The sequence below is a fragment of the Larimichthys crocea genome, chromosome XIII (genome assembly GCF_000972845.2).
Source record: "Larimichthys crocea isolate SSNF chromosome XIII, L_crocea_2.0, whole genome shotgun sequence".
Lineage (NCBI taxonomy): Eukaryota > Metazoa > Chordata > Actinopteri > Sciaenidae > Larimichthys > Larimichthys crocea.
The window spans coordinates 13,630,167-13,643,931 of record NC_040023.1 but is presented as its reverse complement, the minus strand read 5'-3'; the positions used below and the strand labels follow the sequence as shown (position 1 = coordinate 13,643,931).

Below are 13,765 nucleotides of genomic sequence, written 5' to 3'. Positions count from 1 at the left end.
TTAAAGCTTTGTCAATCAATTGATTAATCTAAGACGATGACGCCTCCATACACCCACACACACACACACATTAGAGACGAGATAGCAAGTCCCGAGCGATCAGAAAATAAGATGTCTTTCACAAATTGTCGATACAAGCAATACTTCACCTATACTGAGATGAAAGATAAGAATGTATATGTGAAGTGCAGATTGTTGCTGGGGGAAAACGTTTATCCACGTCTGTTACCAGTAACGAGTTATTTCTACAACAGAGTAATTACGTTACTAACGCAGGTACTTTTTTGGAGGAGTAACTAGTAACTATGGCTAAAGAAAATGGAAAAAAAATCCCAATATACATTATTCGACCCGCCCCAGCCCGCCCCGCCAATAAAGTGGAACATTCTCTACCCGCACCGTCCCGCCCCGCGGGCGGACCGCGGGTGCCCGCGGTTTTGGGCCGGCCTGCGCATCACTAGTGTGGAGTCGAATCTTGGGAGTTCGCCCCGGAGAAACTACTTCGGCCCTGGAGAAGACGGATCTCCCCTGTGTTTCCCGACCACGGTCAGGAAACGAATAGCGGGAATGGTTAACAGAAGTCATCTCAACTAGCTAGCAGCAGCTAGGAACTTTCAGAGCTGGCCAGCTGGGATTCAAACACGGAACATTTTGGTTTATTAATTACATGGAACTTTTCTGCTGTTAGCTAAGTGTTACTACCAGCAGTGATGAATGCTTACTTTCTTGAAAAAGGCTCTAATGTCCATCCTTCACCCATGCGTTCGCGCTCTGCTCTTGCCGCTGTGAGGTTCGGCTCTGTGTACTTCAGAGGTAAACACGCAAGCGGCAGTGAGCAGGGTCGCATGGAAAACATGGACTGGAATTTCAGTGATGTGGGCGTTCTCTATATGAAAAAGTGGAATGGATTGTATAATGACGCACTGAAGGGGCTCTCTCTACCGTACCCGATGAAATGAGATTTATGATCATATTTAAGTGAATAATGACAGTTTATATGATTATTGGTTTAAACTCATATTCTGGCCACTTTGTATTGCATAAATAGGCATTTTTTTTGTGAAAAAAAAAATGTAATAAATAAAAATAATAATAAAACACCACCAAATTATTTAGGGGGGCTTGAGGCCTAGTGACGCCACTGGACGACTGTATTTCAAAACACTGGCAGCGTGGAACACCGTGATCCCGACCTGGCCGAATACGGATTTCCAAATCTCGTGTCTCCGTCTCCGGATCAGAACCTCAGGAAAGGAGCAGCTGGGAGCACGACTTCACGTCAAAAGTGTACGTTTACCGCCGTCTAATGTATAGCGGTTTAAAGACCATATGAACGCCAACCAGCCAACTTCTAGAATTGGCACCTAATTCAAATTACGAGTATTAAGTATACGGTTCATTCAGAAGTGTCATGATGCTACAGTAATGCTGGTGATGATGTCATGCTTTTGTGTACATAAACAAAGATATACTCATACAGCTTCTCTGTCTTCTGCTTTCAGAGTTCACTCACAGCCATGTACCACTCAGCTATTAAGGACAACCGGGTCTGTATGAGTGCTGGAAATCCTTGGAAATGCTTTTATTGTATTTATACATTCAAGGTTTTCAAGTTATTGGATTTTGAATAAAGTGCTTGAAACTGCTTGATATTGTAACTGCATTACTTTCATTGTATATAGCTTGGTCAGTAACACGATTAGAAACATTTAATCAGATTTCTGCCTTATATAGAAGGTTCTCACTGAACATAATTGTGGTCTGATTTGATGATGTAAAATAATCAGTTTGTATACAAACACTGAAATACATTGATGCATGTTTCACAATCACATTCAAGCTATTTCCAAACATTTTAAAAGTGCATGTTTAAGCTTCTGACTGAAGTCAAATTTGTCTTCATTTAATCAGAAGGATGAAAAACTGAAAGTGCTTCAGTGTGCAGCTTGAGTAACAATATCCAGGAGAAGTGGAGCTGAGACTTGAGTGAAATCCACCTCTAAGGTGGGATCCAAATGATCCTGAAATTTTGGTATCAAGCTGATCCAGATATCTGCCTTAACTCTTGAAATACCCAAATCCAGCCTTTTATCTGGATTCAAGGGAGGATTGGATTACCAGAGTCTAGTCTTCAGGATCTTGATCTTTAGGATCAGGCTTCTCTGGATCTGTGTTGAAATACCCAGTTTTCAGATCAGATCTATATTTAACCCAATCCAAACAGGATAATCCTGTCAGATCGCTTTTGAAATACTGGGCCCAGACGACTACGCCAGTTCATAGAGCAATCTGCTAATGCCCTAAGCAGTACACTTCAACAGACAACATATAATTATACTATACAGTTTATAAAAAATAAATGTAACTAAAAAAAATCTGTGTTTGATTGTTTTCTTTTGATTTGTTTCCTGTGTAAAGTCAGCTCATGCTCATGCACTGCACACTGTATCCAGGTGGTGGCGGTAATGCACCAAAAGGCTGGTTTGCCAACCATCAATGAACGCTTGAGAACAGAAGAAGCAGGAGCAAACAGCAAAGCCTGTGTGTGAGCGGAGCAGAGCATAGCTCTGTCTTTGTGGCAAAGTGTCTGTTCAAGCTTCAAGCTGCGTGTCAACGTTTAACGCTCGGTCAACGGCGTTCAGTCTAGTTTGACGTGAAGTACATTGAAAGGTTTGGAGTATCCGTGAAGGCGTCACAAATGGCAGAAAACACAGGTGAGTGTCAGCTAACGCTAGCTGCGAGCTAGCTCTGGTCAATGGACGCTAGTTGAGCTCCGTGAACGTGAACGTCTCATTCCAAAAGCCCAGAATAAAAGTGAAGTGGAGCACACTGTGAGGTGGTGGTGGGGTCTTTGTGGTCTGCAGCTCCCCACAGCCGGTCCCGGTTAACGTTAGCCTAGCCGTGATGCATGTTGCCCGAAGACGCGTTCAGGTAACACTCCGTTCACACGTGATGCGTTCAAGTGTTTTCTTCACCGGCAGAACACACACGACCCAAACCTGTTGTAACGTGTCTGTCTGTAACGTCGTGAACTCTTCTCGTAAATACCGCGTGGACATGACCCCACGCACGCACTGCTGCAGTGACGAACGTTAAACGAACCAACAACTAACGCTGACGGTGAGCACCGCACTGCTGCTGAGACAGAAGTACATCATTCATGCAGCTCATTAACATTATAAACTACACCTGCTCTGCATGGAAAGTGTCACGAGATAACTTTTGTTATGATATGGCGCTACATAAATAAAACTGAATTGAATGGACCCATGATCACACCACTGGCTGGGAGGGAAGTCTGGAGGATCACTGAGCTTTTCTATTAGACACAAGAGGTGTCACTTGGGTTTATTTTCATTGGCCAGCGGTTCTATTGAGTCTCAAACTGAATATTGTTCTTCACTGCTTGGGCTGATGAAAAGGAGTTTTCTGTTCAGATGAGGGTTCATTCAGTGCTGGTTGGACTGTAGGTTCTGTGTTGAGCACTGGTCCAGCTGCACTGTGCTGGACTTTGTTGCTGGTGCTTTTTAAAATAATTTTTGTTTTGTTTTAAGTGTTTAAGGTAGCATGTACCTTTTGTAGGTCTGACTGATAACTCAAATATGATGTTTGACTCTCGGTCAAACCGCTGCCTACATCACTGTTTTGTATCCCATTATAATGTCCACCTCCTAAACTGGATATCAATATATTGTAACACCTCCAGTCACAGATCAGTGTTGTTGTGTGAGTGATCATTTTTTTCTCTCTCCCTCTTTTCCAATTTAAACAGAACAAAATGAGGCAAAGCATGACAGCTCATCATCCCCCGGAATGACAGACCAAGAGAAAGAAGTGGCAGTCAGTGCATATGAGGAGTTTTCGGTAAATGCTCTCTTTTCTTTTAGAGTCAGTCCAACAAGTTTGGCTGGTGTCTGCAGTCCTGTCAGAACTGCTGGTCCAGTGTCTCTGATGCAACATACAACAGTAGAGCACTAAGGAGAGATGACATTGCATTGTGGATGAACTTGTAAATACTACAGGGCTCCTGCACACTCACAGACTGCATGCATCACGAGTGTGGACCTTGTTCTGATTAGTGAAAGCAAGAAGAAATTCTATCATGTTGTAAATGTTCTGAAATGAGCCCCTGTGCTCCTGACAGGCTGGGAAATATGACGAGTCCCTCAAACACCTCGAATCCCTGCAGGAGCTCAACAAAGAGGATTACAAAATCGCCATGAACAAAGCTGTCGTAGAGTTTTACAAAAGTGGTCAGACTACCACAGGAACGCTAAAGCAGTCTCTAATGGCAATGAAGAACCAGGTAAGTGGTGAAATGTGGGCCGTGATTCTCTCAGGCTGTCTGTTCACATGGAGAACAAACACAGAACTGTGCTTCTTCATGATATCTTGTATTTCATCAGTTGTCCTGTCTTTGTTTTTCAGGTTCACACGTCAGCGGAGGATGTTGATGGTTTGGATGATGTTGAAAATAGTTTGCTGTACTATAATCAAGCCATCATCCACTATCACATGAGGCAGTTCTCTGAAGCCATCTCCATTGGAGAGAGGCTCTACCAGTTTCTGGAACCATTTGGTACGTCATGGTGCTTTACACAGGGTTTAGTTTTTAGTAAAGCCTATTGTCAATTCATTAAATAATCACTTCAATTGATACATTGGAATTTTGATTGTCATCTGAAGTCATTCATCAAGAAAAAAAAAAGAGTGTGTGGGAAAAATACTGCAATAGTGCTTGTCAGTGTATATATGGATACAGTGGATATAGAGGAAATGATTGAATTAATATGTAAAATAATGACTTATATGTTGTTTGAGACTGACTCAAATCTCACTTGAATTTAGCTGCTCAGGCTTTGACTGTATTATAAAAACCTTTGTTTGTTGAGCCACATTGGAAAATGTTGTGCTGTCAGTAGTTTTGCCTTTTGAAATGGATATCTTCCTAGGAATTTCTGTAACTGAAGAAAGGTTTTCAAACAACTCATTATTTTGAGAATTAACAGTACCAAGAGATACTGTAGAAAAGCCCAGTATTCCAGTTATAGATCTGACATATTCTGAGGGTCCATGTGTCAGCCTTGAGTTTGGCATGGAATCATTCTGTTATTTGTCCTAGAAGAGAAGTTTGCTCAGGCCGTGTGCTTTCTGCTGGTGGATCTGTACCTACTCACCTTCCAGCCAGAGAAGGCCCTTCATCTGCTTACTGTGCTGGACAAACTGTCTGTACAAGGAAGCAACAAGAACGGCAAAGGAGAGGTATGCCCCCACACCACACTGTGATTGAAAGATGACATGTCTTTCAATGCTTTCCACCACAGTTTTTAATTAGGTTTCACAGTTCAACAAATGATTCATACACAAGTACAGGAGAAAACTCTAGTCTCAAAAGTTGTAGTGTATCACTAATCCAATGTTTACAGGAGGGATCGTGCTCACATTGAATACCTAAATTGTCTTAAGAGGATTTGAATCTATTGTTCTTTCCTTAAATATGACATCAAAAGTTGGGGACCAGTACACTAAGAGCTTGGACAAGCGAAGAAATGTAGTTATTATAGTTATTGTATAAGTTTGGTAGCCAGGATAAGAATGTCTTCAAGAACTGTTCATTAGCTTAGTTCAGAGCATCTTCATTGACCAATATTAAAGTTACATCGTACTGAGTGACCACAACAGATCTCCCTCGATGGCCTGCCTCATTAATTGGTTTAATGAATAAGAATGTCCTTGTCTTAATAATTGGAGTCATATAATTAAATTCTTTGTAAAGTCCTGAGATGGGTTTCTTGAACAAACATCCAGACTTCTCAAATGTGATGAAACTCTTGTTCAATAATATGTTATTTACTGTTAGCAATGCATTAGCCATGACAAAGGACATACTGAATTTGTATGACAGACAGACATAAAAAATCTCTGATTAGGAGTAATTAATCAATTTGCTCAAAGTTTCTCCAAATGGCTCGTTTGGCACAAACTTGTGTAGTTATTGTGTCACTGTTTGTTTTCATTGTTCAATTGTCAGCTCTTCTGTTCTGTTAGTGCTGTGCGATGAATATAATCTGCAATAACCATCAGATTTGTCAGTTTACTGATAATAGAAAAGATCCCTGAAGGAAACAGGTCGAGAACCAACAAGTAAACAAACGGAATATCTGAGCTGAGCCACTCAGATGGCTGCAACTGAGAAGAATTGAATTTGGTCATGTAGTTGTGTTGGAGGCCACTAACTGAAGATTTCTGTTAGGACAAATGAAGTCAAATTAATCCATTTAAAAGCCCACAGTTTGCAGTGTATTGAGTGCTGTGCTTGATTCCAGAACAACAGTTCAAACAAAGATGGAGCAAACCAGAAGGTGGAGTTCACAGCCATGATCGAGGCGGCCAAATCAAAGATGCATCAGGCAAGAGCTCAGATGTTAACCTGCACTGTTTCTCTGTTTCACTCTCCATCCTGCTGACTGTGATTGCCTGTTGTTTGTTACAGTACAAAGTGAGAGCCTACATCCAGATGAAATCCTCCAAAGCCTGTAAAAGGGAGATCAAATCAGTGATGAACACAGCAGGGAATGTGAGTCTCAGTCTGTTATTAATGACCTTGTTCAAACATTCCTCTACACCTCTAACTTCCCTCAAACTGAGCAGCTACTTTTATTAATCCGATGCTTTGTGAATTAATCTGAAACCAAAAACGTAGAATTGACAGGTTAAGAAAAGTTTCTTTGAGCCTCACAATGTTTTCTGAGTTCAGCTCCTGATGTCTCTATGTCCTCATAAACTCTGTATATATTGATGAAGGTGTCAGAAACCCATTTCCTGTGGTCCTTGTTCCAGCCTCCCCTGTATCCATTTACAGCAGTCATGTCTGTTATGTGATAACCGTGCAGTCTCTGAGCTTCTGTTTCCTGTCCCCTCTATCAGTCTGCACCCTCACTTTTCCTCAAGAGTAATTTTGAGTACTTAAGGGGAAACTACCGGAAAGCAGTGAAGCTGTTAAACAGTTCCAACATCGCAGAGCATCCTGGTCCCATCAAGACAGGTGACACCTACTGTACTTCTATAGACTGATGGCTCACTCTGATCAGGCTGCTGTTAATGTGTTTATTGACTTGTACATTTCCAAATGTTGTCTTCAGTGTAGATGGAACCATCTATGTGTCATCTTGTCTCATTCAGGTGAATGTGTTCGATGTATGTTCTGGAACAATCTGGGCTGCATTCACTTTGCAATGGGGAAACATAATCTAGGAATTTTCTACTTCAAGAAGGCGCTGCAAGAGAACGACCACACCTGCGCACAGCTGGGAGACGGCGGCAACGGGCAATGTGAGTGACAGCAAACACTGTCTCCTGACTGAATCAGCTGAGCTTTTGAATGACATTATATATCAGTTCATCTTATCAAGCACTCACTTCCTGTAGACTTGAATTAAAGTGTGTAGCTTGCTCCTTCAAGAGAAGAGCAGCTCCATTCATCTTGGTGTTTGGGTAGTCGTGATGATACTTCAGATATTTAAAAATGAAATATTGTGTTCATAATTATAATAGACATTTTATGTTTTAAACCAGCACCCCTTAAATCAGTAGGTGACAGTAATGTTGTCAGTGTAATTCATGTCATAACATTCAAAGATGATATTCAACAGCTGAACTAGAATCCACTGAGTCACTGAAACCAGACTGACTACATTGTCTCATCACACATGAACAAGCTGCTCTGTATTGTCACTTAGGGAAGGGTTAGGGTTGAATTTAGCAGCAGCACACAGATAAAGAACATTCCAAACCACCAAAATGAAGTGGGATAACACAGGAACAAAATTTTGACAAAGGCGGCTTTAGGCCACACCTGTACAAACTAATTTCTCTGTCTTCACGTAGAGTTTTTTTTCACACTGACCTGCTGGTCAACCTTGATCTTCAGTTCTTTCCATACATGTTCTGTTAAGTTTAAGTCCAACTCCTTAATTTTTCACCACTGGAACCAACTGACAGTCTCCTTTGCAGTATGTTTGGATTGTTGCCATGCTTGTAGAACCACCTGCATCTCATCCTCATTGTCCTAGTGGATAGTAACAATAATTTTGCAGTACATGACTCCATCTTTCTTCCCTTCCATAGTTTGTATTTTGTTCAGGCAAGGGGTTAGGGTTAGTCCCAGGCGAAGAGAAACAGCCCCATAAGATGATGCTTCCACCTCTGAATTCACTGTGTTTTAGGATCATGTGAAGAGCTATTTCTGCATCATGCTGTTAGATTTTTGTCCCGTCTACATTCTCTAATAATCTTCAGGTTTCTCCAAAAGTTGTGTAGTAAACAAGCTTCAATGAGCCTTTTTTTTTAAAGGCTGATGGTGCATGGAGACTGTTATTGGTGCCTTTTGGTTTCTCTGTGATAGCTCCTGTGTGTGGTCGACTGATGACGGTGATGTTCCTTCCACTTGTAATTAGTGTCATTGCTTTTATGTTGTTTGAAAAGTTCTTCTGATGGGTCTTGGTAACATGAATTGTTCACTATATTCAGAGGTTTCTGTATCATTCCACTCTATTCTCCATAACTTTTCTTTCTAGTTAGGAATGCTAGGACTTCTGTGTCTGTGTGTGTAGTTTTGTACATTTATGTGAAATGTTAAATTTTTATTTCACTGTAACGTTGTTGATGAACTATATTCTCATCTTCAAGTATTTACACAGTAAGACAGCATAGGTGTGCAAAATGTACAAAGTGTACACGAGTTTAGGAAAATGTGTGGTTAACGTGTGTCTCTTTTTTCTGTTAACCAGCTAAGAAGTTCACTGGTATCCCCATGTGTGCTCTACTAGCCAACAAGCGCTATGAGCTGCTGTATAACTGTGGTATTCAGCTGCTGCACATTGGCAGGCCTCTGGCAGCGTTCGAGTGTCTGATGGAGGCGGTGCAGGTTTACCACTCCAACCCTCGACTGTGGCTGCGGCTTGCAGAGTGCTGCATCTCTGCTAACAAGGGGGTATGACCTCACAGATGCACATCCTCATCTGACTTTACTACAGTTTTGTAGATTAGTCATTTTATTGGATTTTCCTTTTGTCCTAATTCAAACATTATTTGTTGGTATTTTGCATGTTTCATATTTAGATATTTGACAAAAAGAAGGAAACCTTTAGTGGTGGCTCATGTTCTGGAGCAAAAAACAGTAAAGATTTGTCCCTTCCACTGGAAGTTTGATAGTTTTGCTTCAGTATTTATTCACAAACTTCTTCTTCAGTTCTAACTTTACTGATGGTTTGAACTCCTCGTCTCTGTGTTTGTTTCCAGGGGATGGAGCAGGAGAGCAAAGGTTTACCTTGTAAAAAAGGTATAGTTCAGTCTATTGTCGGCCAAGGTTACCATCGCAAGATTGTCCTTGCATCCCAGTCTACCCAGAATACTATCTACAGGTCAGTGTATGTCTTCTCCAGTCCTGAACAGCACAAGTGACACTGTTTATACTGTAGTTTTATGGGAAGTCACTCTCTGAGTCTTCTAATGTTCACCTCATGCAGAGATCAGTGCATCCAAAAATGTCAAACTGCACAGACTGCATGATCGATGAAGTCTGCATGATTTCTGTTTTTAAAGAAACTGACAGGACCGTAGAAAACTATTTGTACAATATCTCTTATGCAACATGTATGTATGTATATATGTATGTATGTTTATCAGTAAGTATCTATTGAATCTGTGTGTGCTCAGTGAGGGCCAGTCAGCAGCTATCCCAGTAGCCAGTATGGAGTTTGCAGCCATCTGCCTGAGGAACGCTCTGCTGCTGCTGCCGGAACATCAGCAACTGGACACCAAGACAGAGAACGGCTCCAAGAGCTCCAGTCAGTCAGGGAGCACGGAGAGCGGCAGCGAAAACAGTGATGCCTGCAGGTCTCTCTCGCTCTCGCCCTCGCGTTCTCTCTCTCTGTCGTGCTCTCGCTCTCTCTCTACTATTTAAATTCATTGGAGACAAATATTGTACCACTACATTTAATGGCGAGCTGTGCAGGTTCAGATTATTGCTGTTAAATATAAAACAAGTAATACATCATGACTTCTTTGTTGTGATGACAGTGAGAAAATTTACATTTCACAGGTGTTACAGATTACCTGTTGAACCAAGTAGATTCCAGACGTTGCACCCTTCGTCAAAGTTTCTTTCTGTTTTCTGTTGGTAGGTTCAAATAGGTGCTTTTCCTCCACCATCACTGTTGGCCTCATGCATGTAAATTAAGTGTAGCCTCTAGCTGGTCAGAGAACAGCAGCAGTGGTGCTGAGAGCTCATTTTACATACTGTGCTGTTCTCGTGACTCGTGGCTCAGTGAATTGGATGTGCACTCTGATCAGTCTGTGTTTGGTTCTGTGTGTTTGGCAGTGGGAAAGGTCAGGAAGCTGATAAGTTCTTGTCTGCAGCTCCATCGTCTCCACTGAGAAAACAGGAGGTAGAAAACCTCAGGTAAGTCTTAACTCACAATCATTATTCAGAAACTTTAAATGAGCTGTAGTACCCAGAGGGCTGTGCTGTAATGTCAACTGTTGGATGTGTAGGTGCTCCATCCTGGCTTGTAGTGCCTATGTGGCGTTAGCACTGGGAGACAACCTGATGGCTCTAAACCACGCTGATAAACTGCTCCATCAAACAAAGGTTTCAGGATCTCTCAAGTAAGTGCTGCTGTTCCTCAAAGCCAGCTGCTCCCTTTGTTTTTTTGCACACACAATTAACTCCACTCATCACTTCATGTTTTTTCTGTAAGTCAGCTGATGATATGCCAGACTGATAACTGGTGGAGTCAGACTCCTTAGAGTCCTCCTCCTCACTCAGCTGCTGGTTTGACTTGCTCCTCCTCTGCTGTGTTCAGGTTCCTGGGTCACCTTTATGCTGCTGAAGCACTCATCTCACTGGACAGAATCTCTGACGCCATCTCTCACCTCAACCCAGAGAACGTCACTGATGTGTCGATGGGAGTGCTGACCAGTGAGCAAGACCAAGGTGTCTGAGCTTTCCATGACTGGACAGAACACACCATTTATACTGCTTCTCTTAACGCGTGGTTTGTTTTTCTCACCAGGGTCTGACAAAGGAGATGAGCCTGTCGAGTCATGTGAGTCTTGTTGAAACCTTTATTCATGATTTTTACTTCAATGAATTCACAGTCTCATTTACAGGATGTTTAATTAGGAAAACGGACACTAAATGTATAAAATGGTAACACACATGGCCTGTAGGACATACTATGAGTGTTCATGTAATCCATCCCAGACATAAATATGAACTCGACTTTACCGTCAGTCAAAGTCAAAAAGTTGTATACTCTGCACCTACCATGAAGTTGAGAGGTGGCAGCATTTTTTTTTTTTTTTTTTTTTGAACTTTTATTTTATATTCATGTGTGTCTGCAGCAGGGAAGCAGACTCCCATGTGTTACCCCAGCAGTGTGACGTCAGCTCGGGCCATGATGCTCTTCAACCTGGGGAGTGCCTACTGCTTGAGGAGCGAGTATGACAAGGCCCGCAAGTGCCTGCATCAGGTAACCATGACAACAGGTCCCGAAAGTGTCTGACGTTGTGTATTCACCTCCATAAAGCATTTTTAGGTTATGTTCAGACCGAACATAGCAGTTAAAATGCTGTGGTGTTAAAGCAGCGTAGGCATTTCTGGCACATGGACAGGGAAGTCTGAAGAGCAGTAAGACTTGTCTTTAGACTTGTAGTTCGAAGAACAGCTTTATTGTGAGACAAATGTGTTTCTGCTTGTGGCCTCCATCAGGTGCCCGCTTTGTAAAGAGACACATCACAGCCACATTTTTAGTTTAAGACCTCCTGTACAAGCTGTAGAACTGCCCCTTAGTATGGTGGGGCAAATATGCTGTTTTGTTGTGCTTATTGTGCTGTTGAGAAGAATCCAGTGAAGGGTACCCACTTCTAATTTGTATTGTCTTCAACAGGCTGCATCTATGGTGAACACCAAGGAGATTCCACCTGAAGCCATCCTGCTGGGAGTGTACTTAGAGCTGCAGAACGGTCAGATCTGACACACTCCCTGGCACACACTGTATAACTCTGAGCCACTTTTAAGTTGTTGAGGAGCTTCTGAAGAGATTTTAAAATAACCAAAAACGCACTCATGCTTTTGTCAGTTCTATAATTGGGGTGGTGTATAGCTCGGTTGGTGCATGTCATTCCTCATCTCTCTCTCCACACATTTCTGTCACTTTTCAGCTGTCTCTATCAAAATAAAGCTTGAAAAGGGCCAAAAAAATTAAAGTTGACTTCATAATTGATTTGATGTTGAAGTTGCATTAAGTTGACATGAAATATTCAGTGGTACATCATTCAGAGAAGTTCAACTTATTTCCGTGAATAAAGAAAACCTTTTCACTAAAGTAAATGTAGTTATTAGACTGACCCGTCTTTGTGTGGTCTGACTGGAATAAGCATGTGGATCTGTGCTGTGTGTCTTCAGGAAACACCCAGCTGGCCCTGCAGATCATCAAACGAAACCAGCTGCTGCCAACAGCGGTCCAGAGGGTCTCCCCAGACTCCCGCAAGAAACCAGTCCAGCCCTTCCAGTCTGTCCAGCCCATCCAGTTGCCCGCATCCTTCACACAAGTACAGCGCAAATGAGCCTCCTCTGACTTAGCCACCCCCACCCCCCCACCCCAAGATCACAAACTTCACACACACCACACACCCCTGAGGAGCATTGATATTTATAAAGCTGCTTTCCCTCTGCACCAAGAGCCCAATGAAGTGCAGGTGTGTCTGCTGGCTGAGAGGTTCGGCTGCAGCAGACACTTATTTCCATTTGACTGACTGAGGAACCTGTGTTGTCTCAACAATGAAAATAAATTTTATTTACTTTATGATGTGTGACTCTTGAATACCTACAAACCACAGTGTGTGCACTTCATCTGATTCATGTATCAACTCTCCTGAAGATAAATCTCCTGGATGTGATGGGTTGATAAATAGTTCTTGTAGTGAGCAGGTCTGAAGAAGTTGTGACAGACTGATTAAATTGAGATGGAACTGCAGACCGATTAGGCTATTAAATAACAGCAAGATTTTTCCCTCTGTCTTGCTGACTAAAATTAGGATAGGTGATATTACTGGGGAAGAAACATCTGGATTTATGTCAGGTAGAAATAAGCTAATATACAATAAATCAATTTCAAATCAAATCAATTTTATTTGTATAGCCCAAAGTCACAAAGTACATTTGCCTCAGAGGGCTTTAGATATTAAATATGATTTTTCATAGCAAATACAGTACAAATACAATAGTTTACCAATTAGTTTAAAGTCCTTAAATGTTCTGGACTGAAAGTGGTCTAAACAAACAAGGCCGTCCTACCTGACCATAAAGCTCATAGTGGTAAATCAATCAGCTTTACAATTAGTGATAAATCTGAGGAATGCATGATAAGCTGTGCCAATCATATGCAATGCCTGAGCAGAGGCAACATATAAAGAAGATCCCAATAGTCCAATATAGGTAAAAATGTAGCAGCAACTAGTCTATCTTTTACATCAAATAAATTATTATTAAAAGAGAAACACAACTTGTTTGTGAAATATAAACTCTTTTTTTTTCACCATGCACTGTACATGGCTTAAAAGTCAGAGAATCATTGATTAGAATGGCTAGGTATTTATAGGAGTTAACCCTTTCAATGACTTTTCCTTCACGACCTACCACTGAATGAATATTCTGTGGTCTACCCTGGGCATTAGAAAATAACATGCACTTGGTTTTAAA

At 41.6% G+C, this 13,765-nt stretch overlaps 1 protein-coding gene across 3 annotated transcripts; it reads left to right on the top strand.

Annotated features, from left to right (window-relative positions):
- The first annotated feature begins 2,472 nt into the window (after positions 1–2,472).
- On the top strand, positions 2,473–12,869 carry cnot10 (CCR4-NOT transcription complex, subunit 10). Of its 3 annotated transcripts, none has more exons than XM_019262728.2 (19): positions 2,473–2,714; positions 3,773–3,864; positions 4,145–4,306; positions 4,429–4,579; positions 5,123–5,262; positions 6,327–6,410; positions 6,494–6,577; positions 6,928–7,045; positions 7,183–7,332; positions 8,790–8,992; positions 9,301–9,422; positions 9,718–9,897; positions 10,382–10,462; positions 10,555–10,668; positions 10,866–10,996; positions 11,076–11,108; positions 11,410–11,534; positions 11,952–12,027; positions 12,470–12,869. In XM_019262728.2, exons 1-19 carry the CDS (start codon positions 2,699–2,701, stop codon positions 12,628–12,630), a joined length of 2,223 nt encoding a protein of 740 aa, XP_019118273.1. In that variant the 5' UTR covers positions 2,473–2,698; the 3' UTR covers positions 12,631–12,869. The 3 variants fall into 3 exon arrangements, with proteins under 3 accessions (XP_019118273.1, XP_010745099.1, XP_010745100.1); XM_010746797.3 differs by having other exon boundaries at positions 2,475–2,714; positions 11,407–11,534; XM_010746798.3 differs by having other exon boundaries at positions 2,476–2,714; positions 5,126–5,262; positions 11,407–11,534; positions 12,470–12,630.
- Positions 12,870–13,765: the final 896 nt, after the last annotated feature.

What these genes read in the sequence shown, in the direction of transcription:
- cnot10 (XM_010746797.3), top strand. An exon ending in CCAAATCAAAGATGCATCAG is followed by an intron (nt 6,411 to 6,493) that starts GCAAGAGCTCAG and finishes TGTTTGTTACAG; the next exon opens with TACAAAGTGAGAGCCTACAT. An exon ending in AGACGGCGGCAACGGGCAAT is followed by an intron (nt 7,333 to 8,789) that starts GTGAGTGACAGC and finishes TCTGTTAACCAG; the next exon opens with CTAAGAAGTTCACTGGTATC.